This window comes from Schistocerca piceifrons, chromosome 5 (genome assembly GCF_021461385.2).
Source record: "Schistocerca piceifrons isolate TAMUIC-IGC-003096 chromosome 5, iqSchPice1.1, whole genome shotgun sequence".
NCBI classification, from domain to species: Eukaryota; Metazoa; Arthropoda; class Insecta; order Orthoptera; family Acrididae; genus Schistocerca; species Schistocerca piceifrons.
The window spans coordinates 503,848,860-503,868,868 of record NC_060142.1 but is presented as its reverse complement, the minus strand read 5'-3'; the positions used below and the strand labels follow the sequence as shown (position 1 = coordinate 503,868,868).

The window sequence follows — 20,009 nt, the reverse complement described above, 5'->3', positions numbered from 1 at the left end:
CTCGACTAAATTCTTGTTTTTCAGACACTTTTAGTTACTAAATTACTCAGTACTCGACTAAATTACTAGTGTAGTGCGAACGAGGCGCCGGGATATTTAGTTGGACGTTGGACTGTATTTAAGAATATTTGGCGGTCCGAGGTTCGACCTTCCGCAGTCCATATATGGACCACGGTCCACCTGTTGCCGATCTCTACCATAAACCTTTCCTATATTTGGGGATTTTAACGCCCATAACCACTAGTGGAGTGGCACCGTGCTTACCGGCCAGGGCAGAGATGTTGAAACTTTGTCTCAGTTCGACCTCCGCCTCTTAAATGTTGGGGCCGCCACACATTTCATTGTGGCTCATGGTAGTTCCTTGACCATTGACTTATCAATTTGCAGCCCAGGACTTCTCCCATCTATCCTCTGGTGAGCACATGACGACCTGTGTGATAGTGACCACTTCCCCATCTTCCTGTCGCTGCCTGGCATCAGGCCCACGGACACCTGCCCAGATGGGCTTTAAACAATGTGGACTGGGAAACTTCCACCTCTGCTGTCACCGTTGAATCTCCCCCACACAGGAACATCGATGTGATGGTTGAGCAGGTGACAACAATAGTTTCTGCAGCAGAAAACGCAATCCCTTGCCCTTTAGGGTGCCCCCGGCAAAAGGCGGTTCCTAGGTGGTCACCAGAAGTCGCTGAAGCAGTTGAGTAGCGTCAGTGAGCTCTACAGCGGCACAAGGGGCACACTTCCCTGGAGCACCTCATAGCCTTTAAATGGCTCCGTGCCCACGTTCGCCAACTTATCAAACGACAGAAACAGGAGTGTTGGGAGAGATACGTCTCTACTATTGGATGCCATAAGTCACTTTCCCATGTCTGGGCAATGTTCAAATGTGTTTTCGAGTACCAGACTCAAACAGGTGTTCCCACTGTTAACATAAATGGCGTGTTATCTAACGACACAATCGTGATTGCCGAGCACTTTGCTGAGCACTATGTTCGAGCCTCTGCATTGGAGAATTATCCCCCAGCCTTTCACACTCTCAAACGGAGGCTGGAAGGGAAAGTCCTCTCATTCACTACATGCCACTGTGAATCATATAATGCCCCATTTACAGAGTGGGAGCTCCTCAGTGCCCCTGCACATTGCCCCGACACTGCCCCTGGGCCAGATTGGATCCACAGTCAGATGATTAAACATCTCTCATCTGACTACAAGCGACATCTCCTCATCATCTTCAGCAGAATCTGGTGCGATGGAGTCTTTCCGTCGCAATGGTGGGAGAGTACCATCATTCCGGTGCTCAAACCCGATAAAAAATCTGCTTGGTGTGGATAGCTATTGGCCCATCAGCCTCACCAACGTTCTCTGTAAGCTGCTGGAACGTATGGTATGTCGGCGGTTGGGTTGGGTCCTGGATTCACGTGACCTAAAGGCTCCATAGTCAGGACTGCTTCTGCCAGGGTCACTCTACTACACCACCCGGTTGCCATCTTTTTTGATTTACGAAAAGCGTATGACATGACCTGGCGATGACATATCCTTGCCACATTATACGAGTGGGGTCTCAGAGGCCCGCTCCCGATTTTTTTTCCAAATTTTCCTGTCGCTTCCAACTTTGTGTCCAAGTTGGTGCCTCCCATAGCCGCCGCCGCCCCCCCCCCCCCTCCCAATATTTAGGAGAATGGGGTCCTGCAGGGCTCTGTATTGAGTGTATCTCCACTTTTAGTGGCCATTAATGGTCTAGCAGCAGCTGTATGGCAGTCTGTCTCACCTTCTCTGTATGCAGACGACTTCTGCATTTTGTACTGCTCCACCAGTACTGGTGTTGCTGAGCGGCACCTACAGGGAGCCATCCACAAGGTGCAGTCATGGGCTCTAGCCCATGGTTTCCAGTTTTTGGCCGCAAAGTTGTGTTATGCACTTCTGTCGGCATCGTGCTGTTCATCCAGAATCAGAACTTTACTTTAATGACAATCCATTCACTGTAGTACAGACATACAATTCTTAGGACTGGTTTTCAATGCCCAATTGACTTGGCTTCTTCACCTTCATCAGCTTAACCAGAAGTGCTGGCAGCACCTCAATGCCCTCTGCTGCCTGAGCAACACCAATTGGAGTGCAGATCGCTCTGTGCTACTGCAGCTCTACAAAGCCCTTGATCAATCCCAACTTGACTATGGGAGTCTGTTTTATGGTTTGGCAGCACCCTCAGCGTTGCATTTACTTGACCCAGTGCACCACTGTGGTGTTCACCTAGCGACAGGAGTTTTTAGGACGAGTCTGGTGACCAGCGTCCTGGTGGAGGCTGGAGTCCTTCCATTGCAGGTTAGGCGTGCACAACTGCTGACCAGTTACGTTGCACACGTTCGTAGTCTTCTGTGCACCCGGATTACCATCTCCTTTTCCCACCCACGGCAGTTCATCTCCCGCATCGACGGCCCAGGTCAGTGCTTACAATTGCAGTTCGTGTCTGATCCCTTCTTTCCGAACTGGAGTACTTGCTCTTACCACCTATACCTGAAGTCCATTCACGTACACCTCCATGGTGTACACCTAGGCCGAAGCTTCATCTGGACCTTTCACCCTAAGGACTCAGTTAACCCCGCGGCTCTCAGCTGCCAGTTCCATCGATTCTTGATGTATACAGAGACCATGAAGTGGTTTAGACTGACGGCTCAATGGCTGATGATCACGTTGGCTCCGCGTATGTCCATGGAGAACATGTTGAACAGCATTCCTTGCCCGATGGCTGCAGTGTTTTCACTGCTGAGCTGGTGGCTCTCTCTCGTGCTCTTGAGCACATCTGCTCATGCCTAGGGAGTCGTTTCTTCTTTGTACTGACTCCTTGAGCAGCCTACAAGCTATCAACCAGTGCTACCCTTGTCATCCTTGGGTAGCGACCATCCAGGAGTCCGTCTATGCCCTGGAATGGTCCAGTCGTTCAGTGGTGTTTGTCTGGAACCCAGGTCACGTTGGAATCCCAGACAACGAACTTGCCGATAGGCTGGCCAAACAGGCCACACAGAAACCACTTATGGAGATCGGCTACTCTGCAACTGACCAGCATTCAGTACTGCGCCACAAGGTTTTGCAGCTTTGGGAGATGGAATGGCAGAACTTCAGTACGCACAACAAACTGTGTGCCATCAATGAGACTACAAATGTGTGAAAAACCTCCACATGGGCCTCTCGCAGTGACTCTGTGGCTCCATCCTGACCATGCTTGGGTGACACATGGCTACCTCCTGCACCGTGTTGACCCACCTCAGTGTCAGTACAGCACCCGGCTGTCAGTGGCCCGTATCTTGGTGAGCTGTCCTCCTTTGGCTGCCCTGCAATGGACTCTTCAGTTACCGGACACATTGCCATTAATTTTAGCTGATTTAGTTTTATGTTTTATATGTGACGGTGGGTTTTATCATTCTACATAACTTTTTGCACGTCTTTTGTCCCTTTGTGTTCTCCACTCTAATGCTTTTAGGCTGGATATTTTAATTTGTCTCAGAGTGACCGGCTCTTCCTTTTTATTCTTGTGGTCGGCCAGCCACGGTCATCTTCTCTCTTGTCTTTATCCGTTCTTTTTTTTATCCGTTCTACCTGTTTCTTGCTTCTCTCTGTGATTTTCTTTTCCTATTTTGTCCATAGCACTGTTGGTTGTTATTCTTCTGGTTCTTCCGCTCTCCTGTTATTGTGCTGTATGTCTCCTTTCTTTTCTTCTTTCCCTTGTGTAATTATTTTACCGGGAACAAGGGACTGATGACCTCGCAGTTTGATCCCTTTCCCCCCTCCTTTAAACCAACCAACCAACCAACCCCATTGTCTGTATTTGTATTTATTTATTTATCCTGTGGATCACATATTGTACAAAGTGCACATGATATAGGACAAGTCATTTTTCTTAACAAATATGTAGTTTGGAGAAAAAAAATAGGCAATGGACTGCCATTTACAAAAATGTACACAAAATTGTTCATTGATGAATATAGTAACTTCACATACAGAGAATACAAACAATTTACATGGGGAACTAAGAAACATGTAGGCAATGTAGCGCTACTTTAAATTTACACAAATAATCACTGAGATTACAGAATAGTGAAAATGTCAACTGGAAACACAACAGAAGGACAATGTCATTTAAAAACTACATTAAACATGAAATTAACATTGAGATTTCACAGACAATTAAGTTTTAATACTAATAGAATGTGTACTTGTTGTTGTTGTTGTTGTTGTTGTTGTTGTGGTCTTCAGTCCTGAGACTGGTTTGATGCAGCTCTCCATGCTACTCTATCCTGTGCAAGCTTTTTCATCTCCCAGTACCTACTGCAACCTACATCCTTCTGAATCTGCTTAGTGTATTCATCTCTTGGTCTCCCTTTACGATTTTTACCCTCCACGCTGCCCTCCAATACTAAATTGGTGATCCCTTGATGCCTCAGAACATGTCCTACCAACCGATCCCTTCTTCTGGTCAAGTTGTGCCACAAACTTCTCTTCTCCCCAATCCTATTCAATACTTCCTCATTAGTTATGTGATCTACCCATCTAATCTTCAGCATTCTTCTGTAGCACCACATTTCGAAAGCTTCTATTCTCTTCTTGTCCAAACTATTTATCGTCCATGTTTCACTTCCATACATGGCTACACTCCATACGAATACTTTCAGAAATGACTTCCTGACACTTAAATCAATACTGGATGTTAACAAATTTCTCTTCTTCAGAAACGCTTTCCTTGCCATTGCCAGCCTACATTTTATATCCTCTCTACTTCGACCATCATCAGTTATTTTGCTCCCCAAATAGCAAAACTCCTTTACTACTTTAAGTGCCTCATTTCCTAATCTAATTCCCTCAGCATCACCCGACTTAATTAGACTACATTCCATTATCCTTGTTTTGCTTTTGTTGATGTTCATCTTATATCCTCCTTTCAAGACACTGTCCATTCCATTCAACTGCTCTTCCAAGTTCTTTGCTGTCTCTGACAGAAATACAATGTCATCGGCGAACCTCAAAGTTTTTATTTCTTCTCCATGAATTTTAATACCTACTCCGAATTTTTCTTTTGTTTCCTTTACTGCTTGCTCAATATACAGATTGAACAACATCGGGGAGAGGCTACAACCCTGTCTTACTCCCTTCCCAACCACTGCTTCCCTTTCATGTCCCTCGACTCTTATAACTGCCATCTGGTTTCTGTACAAATTGTAAATAGCCTTTCGCTCCCTGTATTTTACCCCGGCCACCTTTAGAATTTGAAAGAGAGTATTCCAGTCAACATTGTCAAAAGCTTTCTCTAAGTCTACAAATGCTAGAAACGTAGATTTGCCTTTCCTTAATCTTTCTTCTAAGATAAGTCGTAAGGTCAGTATTGCCTCACGTGTACCAATGTTTCTACGGAATCCAAACTGATCTTCCCCGAGGTTGGCTTCTACTAGTTTTTCCATTCGTCTGTAAAGAATTCGTGTTAGTATTTTGCAGCTGTGACTTATTAAGCTGATAGTTCGGTAATTTTCACATCTGTCAACACCTGCTTTCTTTGGGATTAGAATTATTATATTCTTCTTGAAGTCGGAGGGTATTTCACCTGTTTCATACACCTTGCTCACCAGATGGTAGAGTTTTGTCAGGACTGGCTCTCCCAAGGCCGTCAGTAGTTCCAATGGAATATTGTCTACTCCGGGGGCCTTGTTTCGACTCAGGTCTTTCAGTGCTCTGTCAAACTCTTCACGCAGTATCGTATCTCCCATTTCATCTTCATCTACATCCTCTTCCATTTCCATAATATTGTCCTCAAGTACATCGCCCTTGTATAGACCCTCTATATACTCCTTCCACCTTTCTGCTTTCCCTTCTTTGCTTAGAACTGGGTTTCCATCTGAGCTCTTGATATTCATACAAGTCGTTCTCTTATCTCGAAAGGTCTCTTTAATTTTCCTGTAGGCGGTATCTATCTTACCCCTAGTGAGATAGGCCTCTACATCCTTACATTTGTCCTCTAGCCATCCCTGCTTAGCCATTTTGCACTTCCTGTCGATCTCATTTTTGAGACGTTTGTATTCCTTTTTGCCTGTTTCACTTACTGCATTTTTATATTTTCTCCTTTCATCAATTAAATTCAATATTTCTTCTGTTACCCAAGGATTTCTACTAGCCCTCGTCTTTTTACCTACTTGATCCTCTGCTGCCTTCACTACTTCATCCCTCAAAGCTACCCATTCTTCTTCTACTGTATTTCTTTCCCCCATTCCTGTCAATTGTTCCCTTATGCTCTCCCTGAATCTCTGTACAACCTCTGGTTCTTTTAGTTTATCCAGGTCCCATCTCCTTAAATTCCCACCTTTTTGCAGTTTCTTCAGTTTTAATCTACAGGTCATAACCAATAGATTGTGGTCAGAGTCCACATCTGCCCCTGGAAATGTCTTACAATTTAAAACCTGGTTCCTAAAGCTCTGTCTTACCATTATATAATCTATCTGAAACCTTTTAGTATCTCCAGGGTTCTTCCATGTATACAACCTTCTTTCATGATTCTTAAACCAAGTGTTAGTTATGATTATGTTGTGCTCTGTGCAAAATTCGACCAGGCGGCTTCCTCTTTCATTTCTGTCCCCCAATCCATATTCACCTACTATGTTTCCTTCTCTCCCTTTTCCTACACTCGAATTCCAGTCACCCATGACTATTAAATTTTCGTCTCCCTTCACAATATGAATAATTTCTTTTATTTCATCATACATTTCTTCAATTTCTTCGTCATCTGCAGAGCTAGTTGGCATATAAACTTGTACTACTGTAGTAGGCGTGGGCTTCGTATCTATCTTGGCCACAATAATGCGTTCACTATGCTGTTTGTAGTAGCTTACCCACATTCCTATTTTCCTATTCATTATTAAACCTACTCCTGCATTACCCCTATTTGATTTTGTGTTTATAACCCTGTAGTCACCTGACCAGAAGTCTTGTTCCTCCTGCCACCGAACTTCACTAATTCCCACTATATCTAACTTCAACCTATCCATTTCCCTTTTTAAATTTTCTAACCTACCTGTCCAATTAAGGGATCCTCCGATCCGTAGAACGCCAGTTTTCTTTCTCCTGATAACGACATCCTCTTGAGTAGTCCCCGTCCGGAGATCCGAATGGGGGACTATTTTACCTCCGGAATATTTTACCCAAGAGGACGCCATCATCATGTAATCATACAGTAAAGCTGCATGCCCTCGGGAAAAATTACGGCTGTAGTTTCCCCTTGCTTTCAGCCGTTCGCAGTACCAGCACAGCAAGGCCGTTTTGATTATTGTTACAAGGCCAGATCAGTCAATCATCCAGACTGTTGCCCTTGCAACTACTGAAAAGGCTGCTGCCCCTCTTCAGGAACCACACGTTTGTCTGGCCTCTCAACAGATACCCCTCCGTTGTGGTTGCTCCTACGGTACGGCTATCTGTATCGCTGAGGCACGCAAGCCTCCCCACCAACGGCAAGGTCCATGGTTCAAAAAGAGAGTTAAAAATTTTTGGGAAGTGAAACTGAAACATAGTTGTGTATAGTAGAAATTAGGTTATTATTTTGCCTACAGAATGTTTTACTCTAATCACAGTATTTTACAAAGGAACTTTATAATTTTTCATTTCCAGGTATTCTTGTACTGAATAGAAACAGTGCTTTGTCCGAAATGCCTTTAGTTTATTTTTAAATATTGGATCTGGAGCAGTTTTTATTTGTTCTGGAATTTTATTGTGTAAAACGACACCCAGATGAGTTATATATTTTTGGTATGATGATGTCCTTGAAAAAATTTGATGGATATTAGATTGTCCTCTGGTATAATGAGCGTGTATATCATTGTTTTGGATTAATTTGCTTGTTCTTGAGAGGTATTCCCTGGTGAATAGGGTTGTTTCTTGAATGAATAGGGATGGGATGCTTAGAACATTAAGTTTTATAAATTGACATTTACAGGATTCAAGCTTTTGAGGCCACAGATTATCCTCAGTGCTCTTTTTTGTAGTTTAAATATATTTGTGCTGGAGTTGAATTTCCCCAAAAGATGATTCCATAGCGGAGCAATGAGTGGAACTGCGCATGGTATGCTTGCATTAGTGTGGATTTACTTGTAGTAGATTTTAGTATTCTTAGTCCATAGCACAATGATGAGAGTTTCTTTGATAAGTTGTTTATATGTGTGTCCCATTTTAAATTTTGTTGGACCCATAGACCCAAAAATTTTGTTGCATTTACATTTTCAATTTTACCATTATTTAACTTTACTTGGATAGTTTTTTGATTGGATGTGGGAATTAGATGGAAGTTGATACGTACAGTTTTCCCACTATTAACAATTAGGCCATTTTTGTTAAACCACTCAAAGTTTTTTCATAGAGTTATCAGATATTGTCTGAAGGGATTCAGGGCTAGATCCAATCAACACTATGCTTGTATCATCAGCAAACAGGATAGTTTTTTGGGGCTCAAATGTTCAACAAGATCATCTATGTAAATGAGGAAAAGTAATGGCCCTAGAACAGAACCCTGGGGAACACCATATCTTATTGTTCTTTTCTCCGAGAGGAAAACTGTGTTATTTTATTCTGTACATTAATATCGTATTGAAGTGATACCTTCTGTCTGCGGTTTTGTAGGTAAGAGCATAGCCAGTTGTGAGCCACACCTCTTATTCCTCTTCTTTCCAATTTAGCAAGCAGTATTTTATGGTCTAGTATGTCAAAGGCTTTAGAGAGATCTAAGAAGATACCTGCAGCTATATTATGTTGGTCAACTGATTTCAGTATGTGGTCCAACAGTTCAAAAATTGCTGTCTGGGTGGATAAAGATTTACTAAAACCATGTTGTTGAATGCTGATTTGTGCGTGGTTTTTTATGAAATTTATAAGCCTGTCATAAAGTTTTTCCAGGATTTTTGAAAAGATGCTTAATATGGATAATGGTCTATAATTGGATATTAAATCAGGGGAACCTTTCTTTAGTAATGGTGAGACTTTAGCTATTTTGAGAGAATCTGGAAAAATGCCAGTTTTTAATGATTGGTTGTAGATGGTTGATAATGGCTTCACTATATGGGGAGCACACACCTTTAATATGAGGTCAGGTACTTCATCATAGCCACTAGAGATTTTATTGGGTAACAATTTTATTATGTTCCTAATTTCATCAGGGTTTGTTCCATAAACAAACATTGTAGCATTAGTGCTGTTTGACGTATTGGTGGAATTGAAGAACGATACCTTGCAGTCTGCTAGTGAGGTGAAATATTCATTGAACTTGTTTACAACTGTGTATGGATCAGTGACCTTAGAGTCATTAAGTGTTAAAGAAATGTTTTCCTTTTTAGGTGTTGAACTAAAAGTTTCTTTTTTAATAACTTTCCACATAGCTTTCATTTTGTTTGAAGAGTTTCTTATGAAATTGTCATTCCATAAAAGTTTTGCCTGTCTAATCACTGTAAGATAAGTTTTTTGTAGGCTTTACAATAGTCAGAAAATTCTTCAGTGACTATGTATTTTTTGGAGCAATATTGGAGAAATCTGTTTCTCTCACTAGAAATTTTGATTCCTTTTGTTACCCATGACTTTCTATTTTGATTGCTTGAAGTTTTTGTTTCAAAAGGAAATGCTGTATTAAAGTAATAAAGGAAGGTGTTATGGAAGCTTAAGAACATATTATCAACAGTTGTTAGCATGTAAACACTGTCCCAATTTTCCTTAGCTAATAGGAAGTTAAAAATCCTAATATTGCCATCTGAAAAGTTTCTTCTTTGAAATACTTTTTTGGGGCTGATTTTATTATTTTCCATGTCAACGCTCAGTAGCTGAGCATCATGGTCACTGTATCCCATGCTCAGTACTTCGCCAGTGAATTTGTAACCAGTATCAGTTATGAAGATTTGATCAATTATTGAATCAGTATGCTCTGTTGATCTTGTTGGAGAGTGTTTTGTGGGGATCATATTAAAGGATTTGGTCATGTTTAACAAATCAAGTTTAGCATTACTGTTTTTTGATAAATCAATGTTAAAATCGCCACAAAGTATTATTCTCATATTTAATGAGCTGACACTATTCAGCAGAACTTCTAATATGGTCATAAAATTTGGAATATTACTACTTGGTGCTCTGTATACATTTATAATTATATAGTTTAGTTCAGGCAGCTTAACCATAGAAAGCTCAAATTCCTTATCTTCAGATAATGCAATCTGTTCATTTAGGCCTACCTCACTGAATTTTATCTGGTCCTTTACAAATATAGCAGTACCGCCATGTGGAGAAATTCCTACAATAAAAGCTTGTTAATGAGTACCTTGGAATAGAGGTTGACTGAATTTCTTCTTTAGACAGCCAGTGTTCGGTAATACATACTACATCCGGATTTATTTGAGACTGAAGTAACACTTCCAGCATTTGAATCTTATTTCTGAATGACTGGACATTATAGTGTAATACAGGAAATGATGGACTTTGTGACTTTTAAGTTAAGGGTTTAATTAATTTCTTTTCTAAAGGAATTTCTAACACAGCACTTACCCTAAAAAATTGGCTGAGATTTTATTTTTGTGTGTGGCTTCTTGCACGCAATTTTTAGTAGCAGAGATGGTTTTGAGTGGTTGACACAGTTCTGCTTCCATCAAAGCTTCTGTTTTTGGCCTAAACCATTTTGTAATTTGTGGTTGTTTGGCGATCTTGATACTTGGGGCTGATTTCTTCAGGATATGATTTCGGAGTTTTTCTACTATTTGGTCTTTTCCTAACATATTTAAATGTAGTCCATGAGCTGTATGAAATCTTCTTCCTAAATTGTATGTATCAATTATCTCCACGTTATGAAATGTAGAACATATTTCTGATATGTTTGTTTGCAGTGTAAATTTCTTGGTTGACACAGGACCAGGAAGGCAAATCATAACAATGAGGAATGTTAACAACGAGTACATTTGTATGTAATAGGTTGTTCAAGCATTCCTTCATTTCTTTTGCAAACCCTTTTGTTTCATTCCTATACATATATATCGTTTGAACCACCTAGAAGCACGACAAAATCACAATTACTTAAGTGAGATACATCAGTAGAGTGTGTTAGTTTATTTACCTCACAAAACTGCGCTCCTGGCTTCACAAAACCTGTTACCATTAAATTACATTTATCTTTCAATAGTGCTGAAATTCCACGTCCATGACTGTCACCAAGCACACAAATTTTTTTGTTTATCACAGTTTTGGGGCTAGAAGGTTTTGAAACGTGTTTTTGCTGTGTAGATATATTCTGTTTTTGCACATTCGGTAACCTTTTTTGATAACTATGAACCTGTGTTAACTTTGCGGTCTTGGGAGCAAATTTATTGTATGCAGCAGAAGTTTGTTTTTCACAATGACCATCGTTTTGTAGGAGGATATCGAATTTGTTTTTTTGAGCTATTACTGAAGAAGAAACACTATTTACGATATCTGCACACTTTGTTTTACATGGACTCTGTTGTGTAGGTTCCACATTTTCCTTAATAACAGGCTTTTCTTTCAGATGATGCACGATTTGATCTTTTGTAGATAGGCCTACCGTTTTTTGGAGCACGGCAGGAGAATTTTTTGCTAAAGACGACGAAATGATTGCGCTATGGTTTGCGTTACCGGTACACCCAGAATGTGTTGGAAAACTTGAAATGGCGACGGAATCATCGGTTACTGTGTACACTTTATTTCTGTCGAATTCACTTACGCCCTGCTCGGCGGTTTTTAGTTTTCCATGATCATTTTCAAGACATTTGAGTCTATGCTAGTGTAATGTTTTTATAGTGTTTGATGAATGCTATACTCAGTCATACATAGTTACATTATTCTTGCTGTGTATTTGTCAGGTAAGAATTATTATATTCAGCTTCCATTTCAACCAGCTTTCAGGCTCATAAAAACGTGATATTGTCATTGAATCATGCATATTTTCAAGAGGTCATAATGCAACTAAAGAGATATTGAAAAACTCAAAAGGTCATGAATGTGATCCTCTGAAAACCTGTAGACATCCTGTGTATGTTAATATGTATGTGTTCTTGGTTTTATTCCAATGGATTTCCCTATAGATGTTGAGTTCATAGTCCTGTATGTGTATGTTATACGCACGTGGCTGTTGGTTTTAGTGATTGACTTCTACTACGTTACTTTATATACTATTGTTGCCTATAAATAAAAGATTTGCTGTGTGAGATGTTTTTCAGTAATTGTTCGCTGACATGTATCATGTATGATACTTTTAACCATGTGGGTACATATTGACATTGGATGTTACTAATGTTGGCAACGTCGTTTTATGTCCAGTACATTTCCTGGAATTAGTAGAAAAATTGGTGACTTGTTTCAGTGTTATTTAGAAGATAATGCGCATATTGTCTTTTACTTTCGCAAGTTACACATTTCCTATCCTAGTGTGGTTGTGGACCTGGGTTGCTGTACAGTAATCTCAATGGAGCATATGTTCATACTTTTTGTGACTTCAATGCTATTTGTGTACTAAGTTTTAGGCTGTGATTTACATTGTTTATGTATTAGAGGTCATTAGAATATATGTTATTATTTCAGTTGGTTTGCATTATCCAGTGAACGTTTGTTCATTAGGTTTTTGTTGCATTTGTTTATTCCAGCTGTTTGGTATGGTGTTATAAGGTGGTTCGTTTTTTTTATATCCCATATTCGTAGGTGTTCCAGTTAGGGATACACGGAACTTCGATTACTTTTCTGGTGTAATTCTTTGTATGCATGGATTCCTGCGGGGTACATTACAGTTTTGGAATATGTCGTTATTGGATTTAAAAAACGTTAAGCAGTACAAAATAGATGCTAAATTTTGTTTTATATGGGTAACGATAGTATATTTTTATCATGTAATTTTATGATGTGATTTATCCCCGTTTTAATCATGAACTGTGATTTTTGTTGTCTGTACCCTCAAATTTTACTATCATGCTGTGTTCTTTCCATATATAGAGGTCTGAAGAAGATGCTTTTCGGTGTTGAAACTGATAGCGTGTCTTGAATAAATAATATTTGATTACAATACAGTTGTTGATTTCAATTGTCGTTATTAAAGTACTTCATGTCTGGATACTGTCCGTGATGGATTACCAGTGATTTAGGAAATCATTGGTCCATGTGAAGGCTGCCATTAACACCATGACACAAACAGCTGTTTGGAGAGGTGCCATGATCTGGAAATATCGACTGCTGATGAACGGCATTGCACTGTGTTACAGAGAATCACAGTTCTGCACTACCAAGGGTGACTGTCAGCGACTCTGGCAGTGACTTGGGAAACGGCACCATTCTTTCAATGTTTTGTAGCTACAGTGGTGTTACTCATGGTGTCATGCTGTGGGAAGGCATAGACTTCTCGTCATGGTGGGAATTGTAATGTAACAACAGAATCTCATGTGCATGCTGCATCTTCGTGTGTTACTTCTGTGTGACAGTATAATGGTGCAATTTTTTGACAAGGCAGTACTCATCTACACACGGTATGTGTTTCTATGAACTGTTTGATGTTGAGGTTCTCAAATGTTCAACAAGATCCACAGATCTGTCCCCCACAGAACGTGTGTAGAACCTTGCTCGGATATCCAGTACATCCCACAGGAGTATCCAGTGTATCGAGGTCCCAGTAAATGAATTTTAGGTCATCTTGCCTCAGGAGAGGATATAATGTTTTTATGACTCTTCCCAACGAAATCAGCACATGTATAGAGACCATGGGGGTGCTCATCATACTGGTAAGTGGGCACATACTGCCAAGTTATTTGTAAATTTGACTTGATTTTGTAATTGCTGCAATATCATCACATACCCTCTCAACCCGTGAAGTTTCATTTCATTGTTTCTCCGTTTCTGTGCGCTTCACTTTTTTTTTTTCCAGGCGTTGTATTAGGATGCATAGAATTAAGCTACCATTCAGTTTATTTGTGGCATTGGTTAACTTTATGTGGTGTACAGTTACTGCACTGACACACTAGTTAAGTGTGTTGGAGCTGCCTTTTGCATGGTGATAATCGTTTCGCCACATTCAGGAACAAGAGGATACCTGTGATTCTTCTTTGGGAAGTGTATATTTGTTTTCATTGCATTATGGACCCTAAAACACACACACACACACACACACACACACACACACACACAAAAAAAACCATTTTTCCATTTCTCATTTTTGTAATCTGTTACTGATATAACTCAATGGCGGATGTGATCACATATCTTGTATTTAGAGAATTATAACAGTTAAGTTGTTGGTTTTATGTTATGGGTTTGTGTCATTGCCTATAAGTACACTGCTGTCCAAAATTAAAGCAACAAACTGCTGTTTCCTCGTCCTGTGTCTAATCTGTGATATAATCATACTATGTGCCAACTAGATTCCATACGGTTTTGTTGTGCACAGAAGATGGTATTCTGCTCAACAGATAACCATGGCAATGAGGATGTCAGGGCAGGTAGTGTTTGCTGGATAGCCCTACATCCACAATCACTGTGTACAGTGTCACAGGTGGTGCAGTATGGCACAGAGAAGATGCCTACCAGACTCTCTGCAGTGGAGGGCATAGAAAGAAAGGAATCAGGACAGTTGCAAACTGATTTGGCGTGATGGCTTAATGTGAATCGCTCTATTGTTTCTCAGATGTGGTGACAGTTTGTAGAGATCAAAACTGTATCCCGAAGACCAGAGCAGGGCCAACCGCTTGTGACTTCAGAAGAGAGGACTGACATTTGGTTGTAACGACATGACAGAACCACCGCAACTGGCATCTGCCCCCGCAGCATCCTTTAGACTTGTTGTATCTAGGCAAACAGTGTATGCAAGACTTCCGCAGAGTGGCTTTTATTGTTGGAGACATGCTGTGTGTCTATCTCTGTCGCAACTTCACAGAAGGGAACTTCTAGAGTGGAGTCATCAACATGCCACCTGGATGGTTGAACACTGGGCCGATGTTGTTTTCACAGATGAGTGGCGATTTAGGGTGGAGAGTGATTCTCAATAGATTTGCATCTTGAGGGAACATGGGACACATTTCGGGACCCAAACATTGCAGCAAGAGACAGATCGAAGAGGAGCCCTAATGGTGTGGGCAGGGATTACGTTACCACACAAACCCCTCTTCATGAAATTGCAGGTGAATCGGCAATGTATAACTGCTGTCAGGTATTGTGATGGGATCTTGGGGCCTCATTTGCAGTTGTTGCATTGCTGTGGGCCCAGGTATAGTATTAATGGATGATAATGTGCGACCTCATAGAGCACGGTTGTTTGATGTTTTCTTGGAAATAGAAGATATTGCACACATGTTGTGACCTGCTCACTTTCCTGATTTGAATCCCGTAGAGCATGTCTGGGAAGAACTAGGGAGACGGCTTGCATCATGTCATCATCCACCAACCACTTACAAAGACTGCGAGCAGCTCTACAGGAAGAGTGGGTGTTAGTGCCTCAGCATGAGACTGATGACATTCACAGCATGCCCCATCATTGTCAGGCCTGTATTGCTGCAGGAGGTGGTCACACACCATTAACCAGTTGTCGGAGTGTGTGTGCAAGCGTGTTAAGTTGGAAAAAAGAACAACATTTTTGTCTACTGTCATCCATGTCAGTCTTTTGTGTGTATTCATTACATTGTTTCTACATTACTATCACCTGTTTATATAGTTTTGGAAAAATAAATGCTATCTTGCAAAATGTCTTATTGTTGCTTTAATATTGGACACCAGTGTATTTGCTATGTATTTATCTGTCCTCTTCCCCTCCCCCTATCATGTGTCCACACTAACTAAGAATTTGTGTATTGTTGCTTTAGTTACTTGGAATATGGTTTTTCACTTCTTGTTGTTATTTTTAGGTAATATTTTTGATTGGAAACAAATGTGACTTGGATGCCCAGAGAGATGTAACATATGAAGAAGCAAAGCAATTTGCAGACGAAAATGGCTTGATGTTTGTGGAGGCCAGTGCGAAAACGTGAGTGTCCAGATATGTATACTTTGAAGGATGCAAGGGCTAATGTAGCATGTGATTCACAAAGTTGTTGTCAGAAACCTTTAGTTGGCAAGAATAATTTCCTTGTTAGCTTCTGTTATTCCCAGAAATTTAATTGCCCTCCAACTTTGAGTATCTAGTACTTATTTCACTTCCCATGTGCTCATAAGCTGGTAAATGTTCTATAAGCACTACTGTTTAAAAAGACTACTTAAAACTGTGTACCATTGCCGTTTTACAGTCTATCCCTCCAACGTCAGAGCACAGTGTAAGTTTGTGATTTTTATCACTGAGCAAATGATGATATGGTAACTACGGCTATATCATTATTAAGTTAGCAAAACCTCGTAACTAAAAAAAAATTGTCAGTTTTGAGTTAAACTTTTCATCAGTTTAAGAGATGTCCCACATAAGGTGGAAAACCCCATATTTTAATACAGGTATGCTCAGCTCTCCTGTGACAAAATATCAAAAGCTTGTATCGTGTAATATTCAAATCCCAGTGCATAAAACTTCATTCCAGAAGTATGTTTCTGCATGGAAATGTACAGTGTTTCTTTCATGTTGTGTTATGTAATAATTATTTGGTTTGTTCAAAATATTTACTACATTCTTTGTGTGGAATCAATTTTCATTCTGAAGCGGTGTGTGCTGATTCGAAACTTCCTGACAGATTAAAATTGTGTTAGATCAGGACTCGAACCTACAACCTTTGCCTTTCATGGACAAGTCCTCTACCAATTGAGCTATCCAAGCATGACTCAAGAGTTGGCTAAGCTGTGTCTCCACAATATCATTTCTTCCAAGAGTGCAAGCCCCACGAGCTTGAAGGAGCTGTGATGTTCGAAAGGTAAGAGATGAGTTACTGGCAGAAGGCGGACTGTGAGGGTAGGTCATGAATCCTGCTTGCTCAGCTCAGTAGGTACAGCAATTACCTGCAAAATCCAAAGGTTCCAGCTTTAAGTCCTGATCCAACACACAGTCTCAATCTCCCAGGAAGTTAAATTCTGAGTGTAATTTAACAGCATTATAGAGTACTGATTAATATGCAATACCGTATTTACTCGAATCTAAGCCGCATCTGAAAAATGAGACTCGAAATCAAGGGGAAAAAAAAATTCCCAAATCTAAGCCGCAACTGAAATTTGAGAGTCGAAATTCAAGGCGAGAGAAAAGTTTTAGGCCGCACCTCCAAATCGGAACAAAGTTGGTCCATTGTAATATGAGACACAATTGTAGGTCGAATGAATGACTATACAGTTACAGTAGTTTGGTTCGAGTCGTAAGCAGTTAAGCTTTACCAGGTAGCCATTGCTATGTGTCAGGTGCTCCATCCGTATTTATACGGGTATCCTTCCTTTATCACATGCTTCATCTGGTTTGAATTAATTGCTTATTTTTCTTTGACCTGATAAGTGCCGTTCTTTTTCTTATAGGTGTTTGTCACTCTAAGCTATAAATGCATTACTGTACCATGTCATGCATTGTCTGTCTCATTCTGATAATGAGTGTTTACTACCTGTCACCACTCATGGCATGGCTTGCTTTTGTGCGCTTTATCGCCGCTTAAAAGAGAGAGAGAGAGAGAGAGAGAGAGAGAGAGAGAGAGAGAGAGAGAGAGAGAGAGAGAGAGAGAGAGGAATCCTCTCACTAGCGAAACAATGATAAGAGACTGCTATTTGTTGTTACTTACACAGCTGCTTTCTTTGATAATGATCAACAAGAACCAAATAATAGACTGCGTATGATAGAAAATGTTCTGAACGAGTTTAGCGAAAATTTTTCTCCGTTTGACAATCTTTGCAGATGCCTCTTTAGTACATTATATTCTGCACAGAAATTAGTCATCTTAGATATAAAAATCTAGTCAATTGCCGTGCTTCATTTCTGACTGTATCACTATTAGGCATAAGAAGAATACGAATATAAACATGGCATGATATGTATATTCTTCCGCGTTTGCTGTTGTCTCACTCTAGTTTCGTAGTTTACTAGGCAGACAGGATTTAAATGAGATAGCTGCAAACACAAAAGAATACATGGCAAAATGTTTATTTTCGTATTATTCTTATGGTGAGAGAACACGGCATGTGATTCACAATTCATAGAAGTTCCTATTAGCAACCACCTCTTCTCACAGGTAGGAAAAAGTTCAGAACGTAGAGTTGGCCATATTGACAAACATCCCAAACAGTCTTGCCAGTCGGATTTTCGGAGTACATTGAAACACTGCAACATTCGAAGATGAACAATACGGAATTTGTATTTACTTCCTTGGATAATGTATGAAAATGCAGTGGCCGAAACTCGGGGTGGAGAAAAAAAGCTAGTCTTCCACCTTTTTTAATTTATTTACTGATGCAGAGGTTTTGGTGCCAGTATTTATCTTTGTGTCTGCAAATTATGCCTGTGTAGCGCTACTTATATTCGACGGCAGAAGTTAGTTGTGGCGGCACCTACCAACATCTCTCAGAACTTCCGCTTACTTAGCACTCGATTCTAAGCTGCAGGTGGTTTTTTATTTTATTACAAAAGCCGGAAAGAAAGTGCAGCTTAGATTCGAGTAAATACGGTACATTGTTAAAGTGATTATTTAATGTATGCAGAAGTTTAAATAACTATCCAAAAAATGGCAAGTACACAAGTAATGAAGTATGCTATTTTCATTAAACAAATAATCAATTTTTTGAATGAAAGGTTAATGTAAAAGTATTTTGGGTAAGGAAATAGTGAATAAACTAAAATAACAAAAGAACAAAGGAAAATGGGTCAGCGATGCTCATTGAAATTTGTTGCAAAAGACAAGAGTATCTTAGCAGCAGTCTGCAACTGTTTGCTGATGACACTATAGTATATGGGCAAGTATCATTGAATGACTGTGTGAAGCTACTTGAAATAATCAGTTTTCAAAGCTGTTTTTTCTAAAGTATGGATAAAGTCACAAGGCATTCCTTCCGAATGCATACTGTATGGTTACAACAGATAAACATTTTACAACATTCCAACATGCAAAACGTTTTTCTTGCTTTGTTGTTCTTAAGCCAGCTGGCTGTGTTGGATTACCACAACAATGTCCAGGAATGGGTGGACCACGTAACACCAGTGATCCATCGTGCGGCTGGCTTCTCCATCCCAAAGTCCTCCAGTCATCTCAGGAGGTGACAGATGAGTGCCATTCAGCAATCAGGGACAGACGTGCAGCTCTTAGGCGATTTAAATACCAGCCCACAGCAGACAACCTCATGGCGTTTAGTCACAAGAAACCAAGGCTCGATGCATAATTAAGGAGAGTAAGAAAAGGTCATGGCAAATGTTCCTGAACTTAATCAACCATTCCACGTGTTCTACAAAAGTATGGGAAACTATCTGGAGGATTTCCAGTAAACACAGTCGTCAGTCAATAGCAGTAGTGCTGAAACAGGGGTGCCTCCATAGAACACCCAAAGACATCGCTCAGATGATGGCAGAGCATTTTGCGAAAACTACTGCCACTGCCAGCCACAATCCGGTGTTTCGTCGCTACCGTGAGACTGTAGAGAGGGGTAAGTTTGACTTCAGATACCATGATTGAGTCTTAACTGCCCTTTCTCCATGTGGGAGCTGGAATACCACTGTCTGAGACTCGTGGTTCTGCACACGGTCACAATAAAATATGGTACTGCATGCTTCGACACTTGACACCAGTGTCGAAGGAAATCCTTCTCGAATATATTAATCTCACATGGCAGTCAGGTCACTTCCCCAACTTGTGGAGAGAGCCGATTTTGGTAACCCTCCTCAAACTATGAAAGGACTGCACATGTCCCTCTAGTTACCGGAGTATCGCCTAAAGGAGCTGTGTAGGAAAGACTGAAACAAATGGTTAACTATTCTCTGGTGTGCGTCTTTTGTGGATTCGAGAGATTTCAGTCCACTGTCGACAACCTGACCCTGATAGAGATGGCTATTTCAGCCGGCTTTCCTACTTAATCATCACTGTATCAGA

The 20,009-nt window shown here is 40.4% G+C and overlaps 1 protein-coding gene across 1 annotated transcript in view; it reads left to right on the top strand.

Moving 5' to 3' along the window:
* LOC124797829 (ras-related protein Rab-14) overlaps positions 1-20,009 on the top strand; it is an 82,828-nt gene that overhangs the window by 19,817 nt on the left and 43,002 nt on the right. Inside the window, exon 5 of the mRNA XM_047260867.1 lies at positions 15,888-16,006. Within this exon, the coding sequence (XP_047116823.1) occupies positions 15,888-16,006 (119 nt within the window). The remainder of the gene's footprint in view (positions 1-15,887; positions 16,007-20,009) is intronic.